At 37.4% G+C, this 24869-nt stretch overlaps 1 protein-coding gene across 2 annotated transcripts; it reads left to right on the forward strand.

The window, feature by feature from the left end:
- The first annotated feature begins 305 nt into the window (after positions 1-305).
- Positions 306-24192, forward strand: NEDD1 (NEDD1 gamma-tubulin ring complex targeting factor). Of its 2 annotated transcripts, none has more exons than XM_015629040.3 (15): positions 306-463; positions 1483-1626; positions 3102-3196; positions 4596-4712; positions 5912-6052; positions 11459-11688; positions 12660-12861; positions 13800-13986; positions 16520-16651; positions 16830-16871; positions 17297-17517; positions 18238-18376; positions 18682-18838; positions 21140-21206; positions 21891-24192. In XM_015629040.3, exons 2-15 carry the CDS (start codon positions 1491-1493, stop codon positions 21993-21995), a joined length of 1971 nt encoding a protein of 656 aa, XP_015484526.1. In that variant the 5' UTR covers positions 306-463; positions 1483-1490; the 3' UTR covers positions 21996-24192. The 2 variants fall into 2 exon arrangements, with proteins under 2 accessions (XP_015484526.1, XP_015484528.1); XM_015629042.2 differs by lacking the exon at positions 306-463 and adding an exon at positions 514-679.
- Positions 24193-24869: the final 677 nt, after the last annotated feature.

Raw genomic sequence — 24869 nt, forward strand, 5'->3', positions numbered from 1 at the left:
ACTGGAACAACAGGTTGCCTTTTGCTCAGCGCTGAAACCTGCGTTTCCAATTCAAAACACGGCAGATGTGGTGCCCCTCAAAGCCACTCACGGCGGGTTTATTGCGTGGCCAGCGGCACCTTCCCTCCGCGCTGCCGGGGAGTGGCCGCATGCCCGTGTGGGGTCAGGCCGCCCCGGGACCGGCCCTGCCCGGCGCGGGAGCCGCCGCGCGGCCCCTCCGGGCCGCCGTAGCGCCGGGAGCGGCGCGCGGGGGCTGCCGGGACGGGGCGTGTGAACTTGGGCGCGGCGCGGAAAGTCGGGGCGTGAGCGCGCGCGCGGGGCCGGGGTCGCGCGGCCGGGCCCAGTCGGGACGGGCCGGTCCCGTCCCTGAGGCGGAGCCGGGGCCAGACCGCTCCCTGAGGCGGCTCTGGGCCGGGCCGGCGGGGCGAGCAGCGGGAGCTCGGCCCGGTGCCCGCCCGGCCAGGTGCGCAGCGCCGTGGGGAGAGCGCGGGAGCGGGGCCGGGACCGGGCGGTGCCGATACCAATGCCGTGGGGCGGGGTGCGCCCAGCGGCTCCTCCCGCGGCCTCCAGGGCTGAGTTGTGGGGCGGGAGACGAGCTCCGTGTGAGGCGGAAGGAGCGGCTCCGCGGGCTGATGCCGAATGAAGGCGTGTGTGGACCCTGAATTTCTTGTGTAGTTTTGTGAGTGTTGACACTCCCGGCAGTAAGAATGAATGGCCTAAAGCCGTGTGGAAACGTCCCGCAGACTTTGACTAAGGGGTGGTTGTGTTTTCAGCCAGAGGGAAGGCTCGCGTTTACAGTTGTCGTTTGTTAATAGTTTAAAATTACCTAGAGTAAAAAGCTGAGTGTCAGCGTTTCAAACCAGGAACCGGTTAACCTGGCTTGAACTCTTAAAAGGTGTAATTCACAATAAGTAGCGGTACATTGTTTCGGCCTTTTTGTTTTGTAATGTTTTGTAAGGTGCGATGATGGGTGACTCATTGTCGCTCGTATTCTGCTGTCAAAGGTTTAGTTTAAAGGACTTTGGGATATCTCCGTTGGAGGGTGAGATGAACGCTGAAGTGAGTCCTTTAGGTCCCCACTGCCAGCCTTCCCCTGCAACAGTTTGATTCTGGTTTGTATTTCCCCATCTACTGGTGGGAAATGGGTCCTTCAGATACTCAGGGCTTCCTGGGCGGCAGCTGTGAACTGTGGAGATAAAAGCTTCATTTTAGTCTCTTGATGCCATAGAGGGGGTGGGTTTGTGAAAAAGAAACTAAGCATTTCCTGCGAGAATTCAAATAAACAAAAGCTTGCAGTGTCTGCTGCTTTCACTCGTGTATGCACCTGCATGGTACTAACTGTTTAAATCTCCAAATAAATATTGTGGTTATCAAGAAAACTTCAACCGGACCATTTCAAATTGGGTTTTTGAATTGTTAGGTTGCCTGATTAATTTTTTATTTTATGTATTTTCACTTATTCATTTATTTCTGCCAAAACAGGTGCAGCCATGCAAGAAAGCATACGTTTTGCATCATCAGGAGATGACGTTAAAATATGGGATTCCTCATCTTTCTCTGTGGTGGAGCAGTTCAACCCACATACACCTTCACATCCAGTTAGTTCACTTTGCTGGGCCAGCAATAGTATCCTTTACAGTTTCAGCCGTATTTCTGTGGATGTTCTGCAAAATTCCAGTGGTTTTTTTTTCCTTTTCTTACTGAAGTGTTTGTAGAACGCAGGCCTGACACGTTTTGAAGTCTTGTTTAATAATATTGGTATGTATTTTGACCAGAGTTTTGCCATTCCCTGTGCTGAAGGGATTTGCAGAAGCAGTTAATGCTGGTAAATAATTCTGAAGAAGTTTCTCGTCTTGGGAGCCAGTGCTTTTCTAATGGCTGTAATATGCCTGAATTGCCTGCCAAGTGTAAAGCTTACTCATTTGTTTCTTCAGTAGTTGATTATGATACTTGCTTTCAAGACAGTGCTTAATTAACTAACAAGCTTGAGCAAAGCAATTACTGGTGTAGTAAAATTCTATACATAGTATAGTGAGGAAAATTGTCATCAAAGTTTTTTTTTTTCTTAATGTATGGCAAAAAAAGTTAAATGAGTTTGAACGCTATGGAATGTTTTAGCTATGGAGCTTGCAGAGAATTTGAAGCACAGATAATATGTTTTCATGTATATGCATGCACACTTGCACGTGTTTAGTAAACTTTATGTGCAGACAGTCTGTCTTATGGTCTTCTACCAGGTCTCCTCTTCATCTCCCAGAACTGAAACAATGAAGTACCTTGCTATATAGACTTGTCAGCTTGTTAGGGATAAAGCGTTAGTTCTGGTTCTGTGTAGTTCTATAAAATTATGCAAAAGTGCCTTAAGATAATGAAAGCAATAGCAAGCACTACTCTGCCTGCTGGTTTTCTTGTGTTAAATCCAGCCGCTTAACCTGTGTTATTCTTAAATAAGTAAGTACAAAATCACAGTGGTCATTGGGCTGAAGACTGAATGATTAGTCAATTTTTGTGTGGTGGTGCAGATGCAGTCTCCTTGCTCTGTAGATCTATATGTATTCTTATTACTTTGAGGTACTTGGTTTCATAAAAGATTCTTTTTGGGCTTTTGTTTTTCTTTTCTCATTACAGAGTGGGAGAAATTGGCAACTGCTCTTTGTACTCTAGAAACTGTATGGTGAAGTAGTCTAACATTTGTCATGACCAGGACCATTCTTTAAATCCATAGTCTGCTAACAGCAACAGACATTCTTTTGAACTAGTGATAAATGGGGCTCTTACTTGGGGGTGTGGGGAAACAGAATTGTAGACTGGATAAGCTGCCTTAGTGGTAAAGAGCTCTTAAATAATACCTGGCAGGTATTTCTCATCTTTTCTATCAAAGAAATTGCTGTCTCTCTTGTATTGGCAAGTAAGGGCTGCAGTTAATTTAAGGGCTCCTTAATGAAAGCTTGGAAAATAGCCTTATGTTTCTGTTTCTAGGTCCCTTCAAGGTGCAGTGCTTTAGACTGGTTAGCCAATCTGTCTTCTGTTCAATAAGGGAAACTTTGTGCTTTTATTAATCACCCGTATCCTACAATTATGCTCCTTAACTTGTGACAAAGATAGATACCTGGCCACTGCTTCTGCTGCTGGTGATAAAATAGTTGTTTCAAGCTCTAAAAGCAAACCTGTTCCACTCTTTGAAATAGCTGAAGGAGTAAGTATGAGTAATGCTTTTCCCTATTTTTTTCCCCTGTTCACTTTGTATCCTGTGTGTCTCACCTCTGTTCTGCATATTGGGATCAATTTAATTTTAGTATTGTTAGAATTATGACACATATGTAAAAACATTTCCTTGTATTGTTGCAGAGTGGGGACAACAGTGCTTATAAAATCGTTCTGTCAGTAAGAAAATACAGATGCAGTTATGCAAATGTGATAACTTGAATCAGTCAGTGGTTCAGATGTGATCTAATGTGAAGGAGATGGGATAGCTCAAATGTGAACTTCATTTTCCAACTGTCAGTATTGAGCATGCCTATGAATTGTACACTAGAAAACATAAATAAGAGTTTATGTAGAGGTTGTTCTTGGAGCATACATGTGCCAGCTTCTGGAACTGCAAGAAATGAGAATTTGTGTTGTGTTCAAGGTTTTTTGTTTTCCCCTGTTAAATGGAAGTGTGTCACTTCCAAAAGCTGGACTTAGTTTTAGAAGAGTCTCTTTTCATGGTCTCTTACATAGCTTGTTAGTTCTAAACCATTCTAATTATTCTCCTTGGATAGCTGTTGTAATGCTAATTTGGACTGGAAATGCTTTGAAAAGTTGTTCAAACCTTGCTTTGAGGGGGCTGAAGCAAACACTTTCAATGGTGGAGTGTTTGTCCTGAAGATTTCACTAAATTTGATCTATAACTAATGCAATCCCTTGCAATTTTATCATGTCAATAATTAGATGGACTTGTTTTTTCTTCAGTCAAATCTTGAGAACTTAAAAGTGAATTTTCAACGTGATGGAACTGAATAATGATTTGTCCTCAATGTAGGCCTATCATTAAGATTGACATTTTTTTTTCAAAAACTGGTATTTCAGTGATTATTTTAAAAAGAATCACTTAACTGAATTATGAGGTTTCCTGCTGTATTATTCCCTGTAATGTTTAGGGAATGTGAAGTATGTAACTTAGACTTGATTTTGAACTTCTTGATTTTCTTCTAAAGAGATTTTTTTTCCTTAACTTAGGGGTTTTTTTAAAAAACCTCAGTACCTGAATAACGTACTATGATTGCACTTTACAGAGCTATAATTTAAAGGGAAAATGTGAATTGGAGGAAAAGGTGCCAAAAAATTTGAAATGGGAATATGCAGTATTTGAAAGTTTATTAATTTATATTAATTAATACACTTACATTTTAAAGTAGATTAGATCTATGTCCAGCTGGACTTGAATTTAAATGCCTTTTGATAGAAAATGGCTGTAGAGTATGAATAGGTCTCTCTGTCAGTGGGGCTGTTTGTGCTGATGAAATTGAAAACACAAATCTATATGTTTTGAAGTAGATTTGCATAAATCCCTTAATTATCTTTAGCATACTTTTTTCTTCTTTCTCCATTAGGCAAAACAGACATGTGTGAGCTTGAGTTCTAGTTCTTCATACCTCGTCAGTGGAGGCCTTGATAACACAGTTAATATCTGGGATTTGAAATCCAGAAAGATTTACCGCAGCCTAAAGGTAAGTTGGGCTGAGGTAGCTTTCCACTCCCAGGTTTTGCTGCCAACTGTAAAAAATATACTTTCTCTAAGTATGGTGTCTGTAGGATCAAGGTCATATATAGGAGCTGGCACACATTTGGGTCTTGTTCAAGTTTGTGTTCTTTATGTGCTGTAAATAGCAATGTTAACAAACATATGTGACCTGGTGTTTTCAGAGTACAGTTCTATAATAATATATGTTTAAATTTTCAGAATAGACTTTTTATTTTGCAAATTTTTATTGGTGTTTTCTGATGGGGATTTTTTACAGGCGTTGCATTCCAGGTATTTGCTGTTTCTGATATGCTGAATGAGAAAACACTTCTGTATTTGTGGAATACTTGAGCAGAACTAATATTGTGCAAAACTGGGAGATGATTGGCTTCTAAATGATCCAGTATGAATTGTCTAAAATTTTGTTCCAGTGCACGATGACTCAGTATGATAGGATGACTTAGTATCTTTCCCAGATACCTTCAGTAGATGGTTTGCCCTTATTTAGCACCACTGTTTTAAGAGGCTATGAAACTTTAACTTTGATTTATCCTTTTTTACTTGGACTTTCAGAGTTGCAGTTGGAAACAAAACCTCTAGGTAGCCAATACAATACTTTAAATATCCATTGCTAACTTTTGGGTTAGAAGTACTCAATTGTCTTCCCCTATATAAGAAGATATGGGAAAAATAATATGTTCATTATACACAATATCATCACTGCAAATGACTGCTGAAAAGCTGGTTGGTAAATATATGTGTTAAGGCTAAAAGTGACATATGTTAATGCTAAAAGAAGGGGAAGTTGTCAGTACATCATATTAACAGAAAGTATATTCAAATAATATCACTGGGATATAATATTCTGGGAGACTTTCCTTTTAAAATAATATTCATAATAACTGTGGTAAATATTTCTGTGGTTATCTTATTAAAATATTGTATATAATTATGTGATCATCTTTACTAATTTATTAAAACCACCTAATGGAAACAATCAGAGAGTGGTTATGATTGATCTTTGGTATGTTTTGCTGCTGTTTTCTGTGGTATTCCATAAAAACTCTTAAATTTTTTAAAATGTTACAGATGGTCAGAAAAAAATCAAGCTGAAGGTTTTTTTGCAAAAGCATAAATTAGGAAGAATGTCTTTAACACTCTCCCTCTAACCTCCCTTTCTCACAGGAGCATAAAGATGAAGTCACATGTGTTGCATATAATTGGAATGATGGCTATGTTGTTTCTGGGTCTTTGAGTGGTCAAATCATCCTACACAGTGTTACTACCAACTTATCAAGTAGTCCCTTTGGTTATGGCAGCAGACAGGTAGGCTCTCTGTGTTAAGTTCCTTCAGGTACTAAGCTTAATTTGCAGTCTTTAGAAATTAAAAGTACGTATCAAGAGCTTTTAAGTTTTGGTATTCTGTTTCATTTTAATTTTTAAGAGTGCCCTTAAGGAAAGGAGAAAGCAGATCACTCTCTGCATTAGAGCCTTAAATACTATGTAGCATTGAAATCCAAACTTCTCAAGTGCCTTTTTTTCTATACAGGTTACAGCAAATTTTGCTTGGTAGACACTGGCTCCTCAAGAACAGACTTGAAGATATCTTAGAAGTGGTTAAAGCACGGTTGGCTTTACAAACCAAAGCAGGATTTTGATTCACCACTCAATATATATTGCAGAGGGCAAAGACCATGCAGTCTGCCTGGGTTCTAACTTATTCAAAGCTATCTGTACAGTAGAGGTGAATACAAGCCTGTATTTGGAAATAATTTTTTTTAATCTGGAGATTAAAATTTCACAGCTGCTCAAAGAGAAAAGTAATGAGGTTTTATCTTACCTACTCTAGGTGTTTAGTTAGTATTTGGGAGAACTAGTTTGAGGAAGAATTGTGCACAAGGCAAACACAAAGCATATGTACTACTTAAGACCCTTGTTAGGGTTTGCCACTGCAATTCCTTTCTGCAGACTCAAAAGATATTAAAAGAATTAGTGGGTATCACAAGGGGAATTCTCTTGATACAAGAGCATTTGCAGTAGTAAATGAGCTGTGTTGTCCCACTGGAAATTCCAGTGTGTGCTCTTACTGAGAATTGTTTTTTCTTATGGATAGCCATGTGTTTGAGTTCTAAACAGGCTTTTGTTTTTTACTGAATCATTTTTGCAGAGGCAGGAGCTGCCTAGGGGATGCAGAACTGTTGCCTTGGTCCTAAACCTGACCTTTAATGTTGCAAGAAATGCTAAAGTTGTAACTTACTCCTTTTCTGTTACTGCAACAGCTTTTTCAGTCTTAGATTGCAGATAGTGTCAAATTAAATTCTTCTCCTGTCTCGCACAAACAGTATAACCTGGTGAAAAATCTCTTACAATCTCATAGCATCTCAGGAATTATGGTACACTTTCTGATGAAAAATCTCTGTTAAATTGAAGCTATCTCTGCTCCTAGGTGCTGCAGTCTTTGATCCATTGCCAGTCTCATACTTATATTGAAGCAAAATTGTACTTCATACTTGGTTTGATCTTAAAAATCCATCTGTATAGTCAGGTCATTTTTCTGATTTGATTGTTACGATTTTATAAAGAATGTGGATGTGAGGCAGGAGCTGCGGGGAGGTCTGATGCCTTGAGAGGCTGTCTGGAACAGAGGCTAGACAGTGTTAAAGGAATAAAGTAGGTATTTATTAAAAGGTCTTCAAAGGATACACCTTGGGCAGTACAAGAGCCTGGCTGAGGCTCCACCCAAGATGGATGACTGGTCACGAGATTTCACACTTCTATAAGTTTTGGTCAATTTACCTACTGGGGTTAATTGTCCAATTACAGCTTCAGGTTATGAAGTCCCATCCTCCCAGATTGCTCTCCTCAATTCACTGTTTATACTTTTTGTGCCTGAAGCTGGAACAGTGTCCTTGGTTCTCAGGCTACAAAGGATTGTTTTGTCTTAACTACACCATGAAGAGAACTTGCTACCACTGTATGTGAAGTTCATTTAGTAATGCAGTACAGAAACTGGAAAATATAAAAGCTAAAGCTTAGGGCATCAGCTTCATGGCTGGATTACGCAGCTGAGGTGAATATCCTGAGTGGGGACTATGCTGCTAGTTAATTGGAAAATGAAGAAATTCTTGTGAGGATGCTTTGCATGAAGCTGTTTGATATATTCAATTCTTTCCACCAGAAAGTGATTAGGAGTAAGAGATATGCTGTGAATAACTGTTTTGTCAGATGAAATCAAGAAGTCTGCTGCAAAGCTGAGTGACCTTTAGGATGGATAACACTATTTGATGTGTTAAAGTAATTGCAAACAAAGAGTTCCTGTTCACATTCTAAAGGGTCTGTAACGTTTTCTTAGGGAGGTCAGTTATTTGATTATAGCTTTAATTTAAAATGGAATTGAGCTATGATTTTGTAATGAGTTGGCTAGTTGGATGTCCCAGTTTACCAGCTTGTCTTTGATCCTAAAAATGTTCATTACTTGTATCTGCAGAAATGGCTTTATTATTGTTTTGGGTTTGAGTTGGAGAATTGATTCTGCAGTAAAGCAAATATCTGAAGACTTGTGTAATTCTGTTAAATTTAAAAAGCCTTTACTTGATTTATAGCTTAGGGGCCAGGTTTCCTTGAGAGCAAACTTGAATAGATAAACAGTGTATTACACTGTTTGATCCTGGTGCTAGTTTTCTGACCTAGGATGGCTCACCACTCCATAGTAACTTTTTTTTAGAATTGAGGAATGTGAAGTCTGACTAACCTTATAAATTTTAGCTTGTCTGTGTTTAATTCAGCATGATGGAATGTAGTTTCCATGCCAGTTAATTTATCCTGTTGTGTAGATTCTACAAGTAGTAAAATAGCCCAAGGTTGCAGTGTTTTCTCTGACTTTAAACAAAATTCTTTTCATAGGAGCATTGGTCTATATTCTGTTAATTGATTTTAATTTAGAACACCTTTCTGTTTTATTAGAATTGAGTTCTTGCAGAGTTGTTTGCAGATCCCATAATTTGTCTTTGCTATTGGCATTCATTTAGACTACCAGATTCTTATCTGCTTGCTGTTGTGAGGATAAATTAAGGTTTGTTTCAAAATACAATGTTTGTTCAAGTCTTTGCTGCCTGGTGCAATTCTCCTAGCAACAGGATTTAGTTTTGCTGTTTGAACAGCTGGCTGATTCGTAAAGGAGTGTGATGGATTCTGGCCACTCCATATAGCGAAATGTTTGTCAGCTTTTAAAGCTAAAAGTGGGGAGCAATGGTAATATGAGGTATGTGGGCATATGAAAGAAAATGGAGAACTTGCCCAGACCTGTGAGATTAAAAGGATAGAGGAGAAAAGAAATGGCTGACTTGGTAGGATAGCAAGGGAGGTTTGAGAAGAGCTTGAAAAGATCTTGGTGGGCAGAAGGACAGGAGTGAGAAAATGAAACGAGCAGATGTCAGGGCAGTAAGGAGGAAGGTATTTGGAGGTGAAGAATTGCGAGAAGTCTGAGGGTCAGGAATATTTCCCATATAGATCCTGTTTGTAATTAAAGCTGTTACTCCTGAATCTCTCAGTATTTTTTTCCATGTAAACAAACAGAAAAATGATTATAAAATTGTGACTAGTAGTGGACCATATTAATGATGAAGGGGGGTACTTGTTCCTATTTGAATATGCAGTTGAAGGTGCCACCTCTTTAAAGTAGGTTTAAGCAATTTGGCTTCCAGCAAGACACACAATACAAGTGCTGGAAATAATTCTGGAAGAATATGAAGCAACACATATCTCCATTAAAATGAAGTTAAAGACAGAAATATGATTAAGGGCAGTAAAATGTGTTGTGTTGTGGTCTATACCAGGATAAAACAGTAGAATTTTGAGAACCTTTTCAGACAAATTAAATATAAGAGCACTCATTGGGCTGGACTTGAGTAGAGTGCGTGATTCAGTGCTTTGTGAGGAAATACTAGATAGGATGGGTAAGAAACTCATTATATTGATAAATCAAATATTTTCTTTCATTATCTGTCTTGTTTAATATTTTCATTATATAGAAATATATATTTTATGATAGTAGAAGTAAGGTCAACAAAACTGGGGAAGGGTCTGGAGCATGGGTCTTGTGAGGAGCAGCTGAGGGAGTTGGGGTTGTTCAGCCTGGAGAAAAGGAGTTGTGATGGGACCTTATTGCTCTCTACAACCACCTGAAAAATAGGTACTAGCAAGGTGGGGGTTAGTCTCTTCTCACAGGTAACAAGCAATAGAAGAGAAAATGGCCTCAAGTTACAGCAGTTTAGATTGGATATTAGGACAAAATTCTTCCCTGAAAGGGTAGTGAGGCATTAAAACAGGCTGCCCAGAGAAGTGTTGGAATCATCATCCCTTAAAGCATTCAATTCAAAATTCATAGGTGTGGGATTTAGGGACATGGTTTAGTGGAGAACATGGCAGTGCTAGGGTAAGGCTTGGACCTGATGGTCTTTGAGATCTTTTCCAGCCTTAAGGATTCTGTGACTATAGAGAGTAGAGCTATGATTAAACCCAGTGGGAGGGCATTTGCCCTTAAGAGGGGATTGTCAGTATCAAAAAGTGATTGAAACTATTGACACAGGAATAACTGTGACAGAGTAGAAATCAAGATACCAGATTTAGGGGACAACTGAGACTTTTATTAGGGTAGAATTTCAAAATTCCCAAGGGAAAGAAGGAACTGGATTTCTTAATATAAAATGACAATGACCAAAACAGACTCAAAGAAAATGCAATCCAGGACATTTTGTGGTGAGTATTTACAGTATAAAATGGATGAAATGTTATTGCTGTTGCAAAGACACTAGCAAAATATTTTGAGGATCATAAAAGATTTTAGTTGTCTGTATTCAAGAGAGAGTTGCAAAAAGACTGATGGTACTAAAAAAACAGTCCTGGGGGACTGTCTCACTTTTTTTTTTACAGCAAAATAAAGCCTGAAGGAAAGTGAGCTTGCTGCTCTTTAAAACAGGGGATAGCAGCACTGGAGAGTTAGGAAACTGGTTAAGTGTAAGGGCATTATGGGCACAGGAGCAAATAGGTGCAGATAGGTTGTAAGTAAAATTAATCAGGAAATTGAGTACTGTAGTATTAGAGCAGTGAGCTTCTGAAATGTCCTCAAACAAAATATCTGTCCTGAAAAGCAAGTTAAGTTCCTGGATTACTTGGTTCTGTGATAGAGAGGCTGTGTGTGATAAACCACATGTTATCACTTCTGTGGTCTTAGTCCACAGGCTGAAGTCTGGTCTGCAGGACCTTGCTTAACTCTGGAGTCTGTGTGTCTTGTCAGATTGGTTGATAACCAAGTACTTCAAGTCAGTGAGGGGAATTAAGTTTAACATTTTTGGCAGAAGACTAGTTGTTGAAATAATGTACTTTTTCACTCCTTTAATTTTAGATGTGATGTGGGATTTTTTTTTTTTGTATGAAGGCATGATATTTGCTGAAAATTTGAGAAACTTTTCTGCAAGTTTCATTTTTCTTCTCCATAATTTTGCTTATCAGCTCAAATGGTACCCCATAACAGTAAAAAAAAAAAGTCCTCCCCCCAATAGCAAAAATGGCATTGTAATGCAAAATTCTTTTTCTGGTTTTATTATTTATATTTCAGACTTGGAAGCCTTTGTAGGTTACTTCAACTTTGTATTCCTAATCTGTTTGTGTCTTTAGAAAATAATATCAGGTTTAATATTGGTATTAAAATTCATTTTTATGTCTGTTTTACAGCCTGTTCGACACTTGAAATATTCATCCTTTAAGAAATCCTTGCTGGGCACTGTTTCTGACAGTGGAAATGTCACTCTCTGGGATGTAAATAGCCAGAACCCATATCATAATTTTGAAAATACTCATAAAGCACCAGCCTCAGAAATCTGCTTTTCTCCAGTCAATAAGCTGCTGCTTGTAACTGTAGGTTTGGATAAAAGAATTATTCTCTATGACACGTTAAGTAAAAAGTGAGTATATGAAAGACCTTTTGATTTTAGAAGATTCCTTATTTGAGTTTTATAAACTGCAAAAACATGTCCAATTATGACATGAATTATTTCATTCAGCCCCCATGCAGAATGGTTGAAGTGGCTGGCATATTGCTATTGGAAAACCTGGTCCATTTTTCTTTCTAAGTTAATAAACAAACAATTGAAAAACCCCAAGGCATGTGGGAGCTAAATGAAGTCCAGTTCATGGGTGATGTTCTACAGTACTCGTGTGTGGGATTTCTTGTTTATAGAGAGCAGTTAACTTCTGTGAGGGGCATTGCAACCTGAGCTTAGCCTGCCTGCTTTTCTAGTTAAGATAAAAGATGTACCTGTGGTGCACAGAGCTGCTTAGATTGGGGAGAATGTTGGATGAAAAAGCAGGAAGTTTGTGTGATGAGACTTTGGAGCAAGAGGATAGGATGGCAAGTTTTGTGGGACGTTGGTTTTAGCATGAGTAGTGCTTTTACTGTAGCTGAATAAAAGCAGGAATCAGTGTTGTGGAAGAATGTAGTAGACCTGAACTAAGACCTGAAGTTTTTCCCAGAGCTGTGGGAAGGGTAGAGTTGATAGGCTTGGGAAGCTAGAGGATGAGAGGATGTATGTAGTATGATTGCTGCTGCAAGTGATGATACTAGTAGATAATGTTGGTGTTTGCTATTAAGAAGGCAGTGTGATCCTGTCCTCATTAAATCTTTTGGGGCATATGCAGTTTTTTTCTTGTTAGGCATGAATGCTCAGTATAAGCCTAATGCACTGTTTCTTAAAATAGTTCATTGAATTTACTTGGCACTGGAGAAGTTGAACTATTGACCTGTAGCTGAATTATGTAAGCTTTTTTATGTATATACATATATATAATTCATTTATATTTTTTTAAGGTACTCTGTGTTGAAAAGTTCAACTTGTGAATTCTAAAAGATTCATCCTGTCCTTTCTCGTATTTGAAGGTTACTGACAACAATTGTAGCTGATTTTCCTCTGACCACAGTAGACTTCATGCCTGATGGTACTACTTTGGCTATAGGATGTTCCCGGGGAAAGATTTGCCAGTATGACTTAAGACAACTGACATCACCAGTGAAAGCAGTTGCTGCTCACAAAGGCTGTGTGAAATGCATACGTCTTCAGTTCAGTAGCACTTTTTCCAAGGTATTTTTGTTGTTCAGATTAATGAAAGCAAAGCCTAAGTTTAAGTTCTAAAAACAGTTTAGCTTTCACTGTCGTAAGCATTACAGATGCCAACCAAATCGGATCATAGCAACAGAGGAATTGTAAACTGCTTAGTTTTAACTTGTTTAGTCATTGTTAATGTGGAATTCCCCCCACTCCTGGCCTCAGTGTAGAAATAAGTGGAATTTGTGGTCTTCTAGGTTTTCTGCTGTGGATATGCTGCCTTTGCAGATCAGTTTGTGGCACTTCTGGTTATTTGTAGGCAGTAATAGAAAGGGCTGTAATGGCCCTTCTGCTTAAGGAGAAGACACAAGGCTGCTCATCTGAAGATATTTTGTATGTCCTATATATGGACTTCTCCTAGCACATATAAACAGTGGAGAAGTTAATAGAGAAGACTTAAGAGGTTCCTCCAAGAGTTAATTAGCTCCACTGTATCCAGAAACCCCGTGTTTCCAGTTAGTAGACACTGAGAGAACCTTTGAAATGGATTCTTTACCACTCTGAGATTTTCCTTCTCCTCTAGCACACTTGCTAGAGCAATAATAGTAGTTAACTATTCCTGTAAAATTTGGAGTCTCTAATAATGTAATCTCTTGTTGTAATGTGATCTCTTTTTTCTGCTAAGTCTAAACCTGGAATCAAAATTGACTCATGCAGGATCATTTCACAGTTAAATTGTTGATATCCTTGGAGGTCCTCACAGTATCTGTATGATAATACAGATGTTTTCCATGCTCTTTGAAGTTACATGAAGATATCTTTTTTTTATATTTGTAAAGGCATATCTCCTAGGCAACTTTTGCAACTTGAACTGATTTTTTTTACTGTTTAAAAAGGAAAGTATATTGTCTTGTATTTTTACTTTTGGCTGAAGGAATAATAGCTTCTCTTAATTTGTTTTATTTTTTATTCAGTCTAACCTCACAGGTTCGTCAAATAAACCTGTGTCCAAAAGACTAGAAGTCAAAGCTGGTAGTAATCTTGGAGGAATTCAAAATACGGGCATCAAAAACATTGCCTCTCAAGCATCAGCAACAGTTTCCTCTCATCTTACGTTGATGAATGAGAATAAGGGAGCAGAGATTTTTCAGGAGAAAACAGGTAATGTTGTGTTCCTGCTTATACAATAGTTGGCATAATGTGGAAGAGGGAAGCAGTGTTTCATGTTTTGACCATTACAGTATGAAAATTTCATGGAGGTAAGGGCACTTGTTAGGAAGTACTGTATGCACATACATATGCACATTCAATAAACTTCTTTTCTCTCCCCACTGTGTAATATGTGCTATGAGACTGTAGGAGGTAAGTTGGGTCCTACTATAAGCTTAAGACACATGATGTGTAAAAATTGTGGTGGTACTATGGAACTGTCTCTTGCATTCTGACTTCTTGTAGATTATGTACTTTCTGATGCAATGTCTGCATAGAATACAGAGCTGAAGATTTGTAATTCTGTTAACAAATAAGAGTAATAGACATCATCCAAAAAAAAACACAAAAAAAACAGCCAACCAAGGAAAACACAGGAAAAAATAAAGCAACCTAGTCCAAAAACTCAAATGACAACTGAACTATATTTTTGTGAGAGGCATGATTACAGTATCACATGGTAGGAAAGATGTTAAATATAGTTGCAAGTATGATTAGTTGTATAACTGTACTTGCTATCTATGCCTCTGAAATTAACAAGTTCTTTGTAAGAATTCTGAGTATTCCAAAACTGCCACTGTGTGAAATGTACTCCTAAAATTTTATTTAATTCAAGAGTTCTGAAAATATCAAATCAGTAACACTGCTAGTTTGATTCTTGAAAAAATTCCTTAATCCATTTTAATGTAACAGCACTTTCCCCCTCCCATTTAAAATAAGGAGAATTACATTTAGTAACAGTAATTAGGCAGTAAGCCGCTGCACTCTATGAAAATGCGTATTAATGACCTCCCTTGGGTATGCAGTGAAGTATGAGGTGAAGTAGAATGTTTCCTGTGTATGCAAGAAGTGCTGCTAATCAACATTACTGAAGGGTGTGGAATTTTTTTTTTGTTAACACATATGATTTATTATCTTTATTTGAAGATGTCATGGCTGTTACCCCTTAAAGAGAACCATGCATAATAAATAAATGTTTTAAGAAAGTAAAAGCTTACCAAGCAAAACAGTTTTCCTTAATCTGAGTGTTCACTTTAAAAGTAAAGACCTCTGAATACTCCAGAAGATAGTGTCTTTAAGATTAAAAATGGGAATGTATGAGATACCACAAACTTTTTTTGTTGTCTGGAATTTCTTCTAGAACCTGTTCATGGGATTTAACTTTGGAGAAATAAGGGGCATTCAATAAAGTAATCTGATTGCATGCTTAACAAAATTGAGGCTTTTTGTCACAGGTATTTTTAAGGTACAAAAGTATAAATGGAGTCAAAATATGATGAGAAACTTGGATGTACTTTGAGCTGGCTTCCCATAAACTCCCATTTACCAACTGTTCTCTGCTTTAGGTACCTTACTATATTTAGATTACTGGGAATGGGTGAAAGTGCACAAGATATTTTGGCCCAGTTTTACATTTCACTTTTTCCATGTAGATCCTCTAAATTCTGACACACAGGTTGATACTGCACTCCTGATTTGACTCAGTATACCAAGTATTTACTGAACTAGCGAGTGCAATCCTATGCTGGTGTCACAACTAACACATCTGAAGAAGTGAAAAATGTAATCTATTAATACATTTAAATGTGAAATCGTAAACATGACTCAAGTTCCACTTAATGTAAATACTTGGACATATGATTAATTGCAGTCACCCACACAGTCATATTTGGATCACTTCAGCAAGTAATCCCACTTAGAGAAGTACTTATAGGTTTTTATGAACATTTTGTGAAATCATGAAAGTTATTTTGGTGGTTGTCTGAGCAGTTCAATTCACTTTCTAAAAACTGTAGTTTGAAGTAGGGATTTTTTTGAACTTAAGATACGCTTCCACTCTTCAGACAATTGTCCTTGGTATCGTGCATATGAAAACTAACTTTTTCCCCCTGGATTGGGTCAGGGATGGGGCTTGAGGGTAGAGCGAGGAAAGGTTTAGGAACAAGTTTGGTTGGGTTTTTTTGTTTTCAATTGTATCTTCAATTTGATTTTTTAATATTAGAATATATAAATTGATTGTCTAATATTGGAAATATGCAGAGAATATACTAGGTAAGCTTTGAAAAAGGTGTTATATAATTTCACTTGGAATGCTTAATGGCCCTAGTACAGCAAACTTCTTCTTGCAGAACAAGTTTGAATTTTTATCATCTGAGTGTGGTTACCTTATTAGCAGAAGGTACAGTCGCTAGTTTTCACTTCAGCTGATCTGCCATAAAATTGCTGCACCCATCATATAGACTTCTCTGAACATGGGTGGGTTCTCCAATTTTACAGTCCTCCTCTTTTGCTTTTAGTTGTGGTCACCTTTGTTGTCAGCCCAAATGCGGAATTTAAAATTGATCCTCAAACTGGCATCTGCAGACGATTCTCAAGTGCTTACTGGACTTGCCAAGTATCATGAGTAGTGTGAGATTGTTTGGCCATAATGTATGTTATTTTTGGAAAAGGTCATTTACTAACTGAATCATACTGTCCTTTGAAGGTTTTCCACATAGTTCCAGCTTGGATGTCATTCCATCTAAAGAAACAGATAATGGAAAACGTGCTGAATTGAATAATTTTGATGATTTGGGTCGAAGTAGTTTAGGAGATATGTTTTCTCCAGTCAGAGATGGTAAGTTACTAATACTGGAATTTTTAAAGCATCACTTGTCAGCATGTAGTGTGACAAAATGTCATTAGTGTCTTATTGACTGCTGTACCTACTTGATATTTTAATTTGTCTTTGATTATGAACTCGATGTAGTGATACAAATAAACACTTAATTTGTCTGTGTTCTGCTATTTTGTAGATATTATTGCAAATAAAGCGACTGAAGATATCCAAGGAAATGGTAAGCATATGCCACTGATAGGACTTTGGAGGACTGTGCTAGTTCTCAAATGCTGATTTTGTCATACCATTGAAAACAAGCAAATGACCAAAGCAGACACTGAAACAACTTTCCTGGAAATTGTCTGACACAGTGAGAGACACAGCATGGTAACAGGAAGTCAAGACTAAGGTCCTAAAGTGATTGGCTTTTTTCCTTTACACAGTTTACAATGATAGGCAGAGGCTTTTCATTTTCTATTACTTTTATAAAGATGGGGGCACCATAAGTTGGATGGAAGGATGTAGTTTTTGTGGAGTGCATTTTTTGGTGATTTATTTTGTCAATCATTTTTGTATGAGTGTGCAGGCATTTTAACTGTGGGATAGATTTGGTGTGTGTGTGGTGTGTGCATTCACCTGTGTGTTTCATCTTCTTAATTTTAGGCCTGGATTTCACCCACCTATTGGGTTTGGATTTTCTCCCACAACCAACCATTGCCTTTCCAATAAAAAGAAACCCAGTGGGCAGTAGTGCACAAGGGACACAGTCTAGCTCATTACATGCACTTGGAGGATCTCCAATTAAAGAAGAAGAGGAGCATCCAGAGACTGACTCGAAGAAAATAAGTCTTGGAAAACAAGAATCTAAAGATGTCTTGAAGCCGGTATTCTTGCTATGAGTGATCTTTTTAGAATCTTGGCAGAATATTTTTGCTTGAAGAAAAAAATCCTGAATAATGCTCCATCTGTTTTTATTTTGCAGCTCTTTTCACATGCTATTAACACAAATTTAAAACCTTGTGTGATTTAGATGAATTTGCCTTCAGAAATGGAAGATAAAAGTATGTTTGTCTTAAATAATATCAGGTTATATAAGTTCCCATGAAACAAAACAGGTAGCCTGAGGAGTATTTTGATTTTTCTAGAAAATCAAGGATCACTAGCTGGTTGCACCAGTATGTCTGATTGTTGTTTTTTTGGTCAATTCCACCCCTCTTCTTTCCCTGTTCTCTGTCTCCCTCTTTTCCTTGAGATATCTTTGATAAGCCTTTGCACAGAGCTTAGCTACTTTTGTATAGCACTTGAGAAGTCTGAGTTTTCTAGGAGTGATACAACTTAGTCACAACATTTTTGATGTGAAAATTAAGAGGCCCCCGCCTTTTGCACTTGCTTCTGTGTGCCCACTTGAGGCAATTTGGAATGTTTTAGCAATCAGTTTTTCAGATATCTTGCTAGGAAATGAAAAGCATGTATTTCTAAACAGATTCCTAAAAGCAAAAACGTTTGAAAGTGTATTTTGGAAAACTTAGTTTTCAAGTGCAATTAAACAATTGTAGCACATAGATTTCATCTTTAAAATTGAAAAAAAAAATTTTTGTTTTCAGGTTTCAAAATCAAGCTTATCAAGCATAGAACCTATAAGTTCTCCACCACCATCTACTCCTGATGCAAATGAGAAACTAATGAAGAATATTCAGGCCCATCCTGCATTTGATCTACCAGTAAATGGTACTACCTCAACAAGTAAGTTGATAATTTTGGCTCAATTCTAGGTGTGGTTGATTGTAAACTGATGTGAAATCTTATGAAATGAATTTAGCATTAGAAAAGAACATCTGATCTCAATTCTTTAAATTGAGCCAGCCCTCCTAGAAGTCTTTAGTTGCCTTTGAAAAGACTCGTTCTAAATCTGATATTTTTTTTTTTACCAAGCAATGTTTGAGATAAAATTAAATAAATAATTATTTTAAAATAGTATCGATGTAATGCAATATATGAGAGGTTTTTATTTGTCTTGAGGATTCTCAGTATTTTATTTTATTGTAAAGGTTCAAAGATAACATCACCTGTCACTGCTGGAGTTGCAAGTTCGTTGTCAGAAAAAATAGTAGAAACCATTGGGAGTAGCAGACCAAATGCACCTCTGACAGCAATTCAAATAAACTTCATTCAGAATATGATACAAGAAACAATGGATGACTTCAGGTACTGGTATTCCTGCAGAGTGTTGTTGTTTTCAATGGCATGTTTTCTTAATGAGGTGTTTCAGCATCTGCTCAAACAAATTTCTCCTTGGATTAGAAAATTACACCATTTATAGCCCTATTTTTGAAAAACTAGTTATGAAACTTATTTTTTAATAGCTCTGACGACTAATTAGACTGATGCCTCCAAGGGCTGTTGGTGTATGACTTTTCTGATGTTTCCAGAATGAGGGAATATTTCTCTGATAGTAAATTTAGTCTGCATAGCGAGGTCTCTACTCTCTCCCTGAGGCCTTGCACTGATTTCTTTTCTTCCTTGCTCATCTCCCTATCCCAGCTGGAGAAATTTCAAGTTGACAGTGAGGAGAGTTTGACATAGCCAGTTGACTTGTGTTGGCTTTGATTGTTATTATCTTGGTATGTGTAAGGTAAAACAGTGTGTGTATATTTCTGCTGGTGGAACTTTGCATTGAAATAATCTCTGTGCTGTAAGTCATGGTTGGTTTCAGCTTACTTTGTGGATATCTAACCAACATTCCAATTGTCTTGAAAGAAGTCAGATTAGCACAGTTCTATTTAGAGTGGAGTTTGAAGAAGGTGAAGACGTTAAGAGAATTTTTCTAGGGGATTGCTTCCCAACCCATGTTTAAGATGAAGTAGGTTGAATGGAGATGATGGACAAGAATTGCTGGGCAGGGGAAATGCTGCTGTCCTGTTGATAAAAAGCAAAGCACTAAGCAAACTTAGCTTAGTAGCTCTGTGTACTATGGCTGTTCTGTATCTGCCAACAGAAAAAACACATCAGATGTTATTTAATGTCTTTGCTTAAAAATAGTATGGTAAAACTCCCCTGGGACGTTTTGGCAATAAATACACATCTGATGAAAACCTGTAATTGATGTAACTTAAAATGCAGTCTATGTATTACAGATGTGTTTTCTTTAAAACCTGTGTTCAGGCACTCCAGAGTTAGTAGTTATGCTTGCCTTTTACTGGAAGTCTTTTACTTTCAGTACTTGAGATCTGAAGCCTTAAATATTGTGTTTCTCCTCTGACCTAAACTTTCTGGAGTGGCTGGAAGGCTCTGCTGGCCCTTGTCCCAGTTGTAAGTTGGAGATGCATTTAATCTTCATAAAATATTGTTAGTACTGGGGTCAGAAAGAGGGAACTATTTAAGCTTCCCATTGATGTAACTACCTTTCAGCTGCTGGAATTTGGAAAGGATTTTTATCTTCCCCGCCTGAAATTCATTCCTCTTCAAGTAATGGGGGAAAAGCCATGGACCTTCAGGAAAGGACCAAGAATAATATATAATTCATTAGGTTCCTAAAAGATGTTTGTTTCTTGATCTCCCTGTCTTTGGGAGATAAGCTACATCTTTGGATTTCTAGAATGCTAGCTGGCATCTATACTTGATACACTCAAGGAAGACTGCCTCCAGTAGGAGGTCTGTAGAGCAATGATCTGTGGAAAGCAAAAGTGAAGATTGCATTTGGGTTTGCTGTATGTTTGAGGAGAGGAAAATGAAATAAGATCTGTGAGTGTCCACTTAAGAAACACCTTACTTTGTCAGGCCAGTGGTACTCACAGCACAGTACAGACAACTGCACTGAGCTGCACTGGTCAGGGAGAATTTGTGAGCTTGCCTGCTTTTCTGTGAACTATTCTTGTTCTTCCTCATCTCCTGGAACTGTTGTATTATTGTTATGAGGCAATTTTCAGGCATGGTTTTTGTAGTGTAGAATGGATGTCCATGAATTAACAAATTCATGTCCACTTCCAGACAACACTGCCACTGCTTTTTATGTAGATTAACCTGGATTATTCCATGGATTGGAGAATAATATATCACTTACCACGGCTGATGTTTTGGGCCCTTTTACAAAAGAATTTTGAAAGTCAGGTACACCTTTGAAAAGGTGTATCTTCAAGTACAGATAAATATCTTTCTCTGTGGTGCTTGTAATCAAGGGATGGAAAATTAGCTTTGAATGGTAAAAATGAGAGGAACTTATAGCTTGCGAATGAAAAAGAACCTTGGTATCACCATGTATATGTTTGTGTTTTTAAACTGAAAATTTTACATATTCTTATGTGCTAAAAAAATGGTACTTATGAAAATCAATGTCTTCACAAAAGTATTCCAAAACAAGCTGTAGAGGATTATGTTTCATGGTCTCAGGGCTTCTACACTTTGTTGAGAGTGAAGGTGAGGAGCTGTGGAGTTTTGGGTGCTGAGGGTATGAGAGAGACTGCTTCCTAAATAAGTCTAAGCATCGTCTTTTTGCAATTCTTCCCCCAGAGAAGCATGCCATCGAGATATTGTGAATTTGCAAGTGGAGATGATCAAGCAATTCCATATGCAGTTGGTATGTACAAGGACCGTGATGAAAAATGTATTGAGTTTTTAATTTTGGTGATACCAAGGCATGCTATCTTCTTTCAAAACTGAAAATCTTTTTTGTTTATTAAAACCAAGAAAGGGAAGATTTCATGTGAAGGAGGGGGGAAGTATGAATGGGAATCTGTTAAATTGTTTTTTCTTTGATTAATAAAGGGAACCTAGGGGTTGAGTAGGTATGAATTCCATATTTCAGGAGTTACAAACAAATTCAGCTGTCCTTTGGAGAGAGCCAAAGGCTGGGGTAAGGAGAAGATAGATGGAATTCAAATAGAAAGCTTCACTTGTAGAGACTGTACGCATAGTGGGCTGTTCTGTATTCTTTAGCTTCACCTTTTTATGAATCTTTGTTCTTTTGATCTGCATTAAAAAGACCTTGTCTGGGTTCTGAGCATTTTAATGGAATCTGCATTAGTAGATTCTCATCCTGAAGAACTGCAAAATATCCTTTGATAAAATATTCACTAATGTATTAATGATCAAAATACTGTATGTCAGCATAAAAGGGAAAATCTTACTTTTCTTATCAAAAGTTTCTAAAAACAGAATTATCTACATTATTTCATTTTTAAAAGAAACATGAAAGCCAATAGGATAAAACTGGAATTATTAACTTTATTACTACTAATTGGGACTTTTTTCTTTTCTGTAGAATGAAATGCACGCTTTACTTGAAAGATACTCTGTAAATGAAAGCTTAGTAGCTGAAATTGAGAGACTGCGAGAGGAAAACAAAAGACTGAGGACTCACTTCTGAACGATTTACATTGCTAATTTTATTAGCGTGAACTCAATACAGGTGGTGTGTTGTCTTTGACAGATCATCTATCAATGAAGTATTGTTTGAAGACCTGTTACTATTTTGAACATGAATCTATTCTTCTGAATAACTGCTGTAAGATACTGTGTCTGATTATAAAATCTGTAGCAGATAGGCACTGTATAAAGAACATTTATTTGCATCTTCATGCTGACCACCTTGCAACACAGCCTTCTAACAGAAAAACTCAAAGGACAAGTACGGTATTGGAGTTCTAGCAACACATAAAGTGCCTTTTCGTAAACAAAATCAAACCAGGGCAGATGTTTTTACTGTAAGAACTTTTTTATATATAACTACTTTTCTATCTGTTTCTTTATTCTACTGCTGTCAGAAACAATCACTACAGCTTGCCTTTCAGATACTTGCCTTGAGGAAAGAGGGAAGTGAAAGCTCCTCTTTTGCACAGCGTGGAGTCTTGTTTACAAAGAGCTGGAAAGTACAGTAGTCAGTTAAGTTTATTCAGCTGGAAACTCTTCTGTCCTGAGTAAAACTCGAGCTTGAAAATGTTCCCAAATTCAGTGCCACAATCTTTCTTACTGCATTCATAAGTTTGTTGTTGCAAATGCTACATCAACTGCACAACAAGATTTTTTTGTTACTACTTTGGCTATGAATCTAGAATTCTTTTTATTTACATTTATTTGAATGTTGTCATAGCTTGTCTGATTTGAATGCAACTTTAGTCTTCAAAATGTAAGTATATTAAAAATATAGCCATTAATAATACAGCAATGTGTAATTGAAGTCTTTCAGTCTGACTCAAGCACCTTTTGTGCCCAATCCCCCCTTCCATTGGTAGTGAACAACATTTAATATTGAGCAGTTGTGTTTTAGTTTTGAGTCATGTTGGTTTAGCATTATTGTGGCCTTTTTCAGATAGCTGCATACCAAATCTCTTATCTTGTATTATTAACAACCATTAAAGAGCGATCATTACTTCAGTAGCATAATAGTATCATACTGGTATGTAAACATTTCTGAAATGAAGCTCACTAGGAAGTCTTGACTATTGAAGTTCATGGGATATTTGGCTTGGCCTTTATTTTGCCAGGAAGATTAAATTAAAACTTCAATTATAAATTACTATAAAAATCAAATGGAAATTTTAAATTGAGTTAAAAATATCCCTGAAAGACTTCTACAAGTGCTTCTTGCTATTTAAGTTTTTCTGGAGGCTTCTTAATTTTCCTTCTAATATATGCTTGTTTCTTTTCACAGAAGTCTGAAGAACATGGCAGGTTAATTATTTGCATCTAGTGTTTAAATCCATGATGACACTGCTACTAAATGAGTAGATAAATAAATGAAAGCCATAATATATAGTGTAACTTATTTTTATATGTTGCAAAACTAAAGAAAAACTCCAAACATGTCTATAACTTTTCCTTACCTTTAACTTCTTTTAAAAAAGAGACTTCCTTATTTTGATGTCATTTAATGAAAAACACAGTCTTGTAGCAAAATGAGGGTGTTCAAGTAGCCTTTAATATTCGGGAAATAACTTAAATGTCTAGTTCTACTGCTTTTATAAGCTTTTAAAAATATTTCTATATCACATATAACTTCATATTGAAAGGAAACAAAGTTGAGATTTTTTTACTAACTTCAGACACAGTGTAGAGAACTCTTTGGTAAATTCAAGGGGTATGTAAGCTTGACACATAGACCACACAGTTTGTGAAGACAGTAGTAGTTGAAGGTAGCAAAAGTACCTTAGCATCCTTCTATGTATGCTTTCCAGTGTTAATGAAGTAACCTTGCATATTTCCATCTCTTGATTTCTTCAAGTGCTCTTGCTGGTGTACCTGGATGACAGCAGGGAGTTAGACCATTATCTTGGGTATTGTACTTATAGTTAATTTGTTTTCTTGACTCCAAACTGTGTAATGTTTTTAATTCCCAAATGGAGGTGACTATAGCAAGAGTAAGTCAAGATTTTTAGGGATTTTTAGGGCTTTTGTCCATATCTCAGGATTACTGTAGTGCAAGTGGCTACACATGGTGTGTGGAGACCCACTCTGCCTTTCACTATAAAAGTATGTTTTGCCTTGTACACTATCTGATTTCTATGTTAAAATAAAGCTTCTTTCCACCTTTTTCAGTAAAAAGCTGTGGTGACCTGCTTATTAAAGAGAATGATCAGTGTTGTAGTTGTTATGCCTCATCAGGCACCGTCTACCTGAAATTCGGGAGTAATCTCTCTTGTACCTCTGTGGCTTTGTGTAGGCCATCCAATCGTTTCCACTGAAATGCTCACAGTACCTCGTATTCTTGGAGTAAAGGACAAATGAGCAGTTCCCCCTTCCAACTTGAAAACTGTTGCCATCATGCCAAAGTGATCATGTTCATAAGTAAAAATCATATTCAAGCAGATGCTTTGGGCAGGGGCAATAATATCTCCTAAGCTCCTGCTGAGTTGGACGTCCTGTGTCTTCTTCGTGTTAAACTTAGGGATGTTAATTTTTTTTTATTCCCTTCTCTCATGCAAATAAAGACTTTCTCTGATGAGAAGTTTATTTGCAGTTTCAAGGTATGTAGCTGATTTTGTATGTATGAAAGCTGATTTTGACTAATAGATTTATTTTCATAGAAGTGCAAAATGCCAGCATGTTTTTACTTCCTGGCAGCAGTCCACAAGTGCCTGATAGACATGCCTTACTCTTCATAAGCACGACAAGGCTGAATTTGGAAGTTGCACGTTGCCCCTCCTGCACAAGGAACATGGCATACTGAAAGAAAGAATGTGCTTTACAGACTGCATTGCCAAACTGTACAGTTTGCCATCTCTAAATACTAAAACTGAAGATG

Source organism: Parus major, chromosome 1A, assembly GCF_001522545.3.
Source record: "Parus major isolate Abel chromosome 1A, Parus_major1.1, whole genome shotgun sequence".
Taxonomy (NCBI): domain Eukaryota; kingdom Metazoa; phylum Chordata; class Aves; order Passeriformes; family Paridae; genus Parus; species Parus major.

Coding starts and splice junctions, on each gene's coding strand:
- NEDD1 (XM_015629040.3), top strand. CDS start 1,491: ATGCAAGAAAGCATACGTTTTGCATCATCAGGAGATGACGTTAAAATA. Junction 17,518..18,237: donor CTAAAGATGTCTTGAAGCCG/GTATTCTTGCTA, acceptor TTTTGTTTTCAG/GTTTCAAAATCAAGCTTATC. Junction 21,207..21,890: donor AGCAATTCCATATGCAGTTG/GTATGTACAAGG, acceptor TCTTTTCTGTAG/AATGAAATGCACGCTTTACT.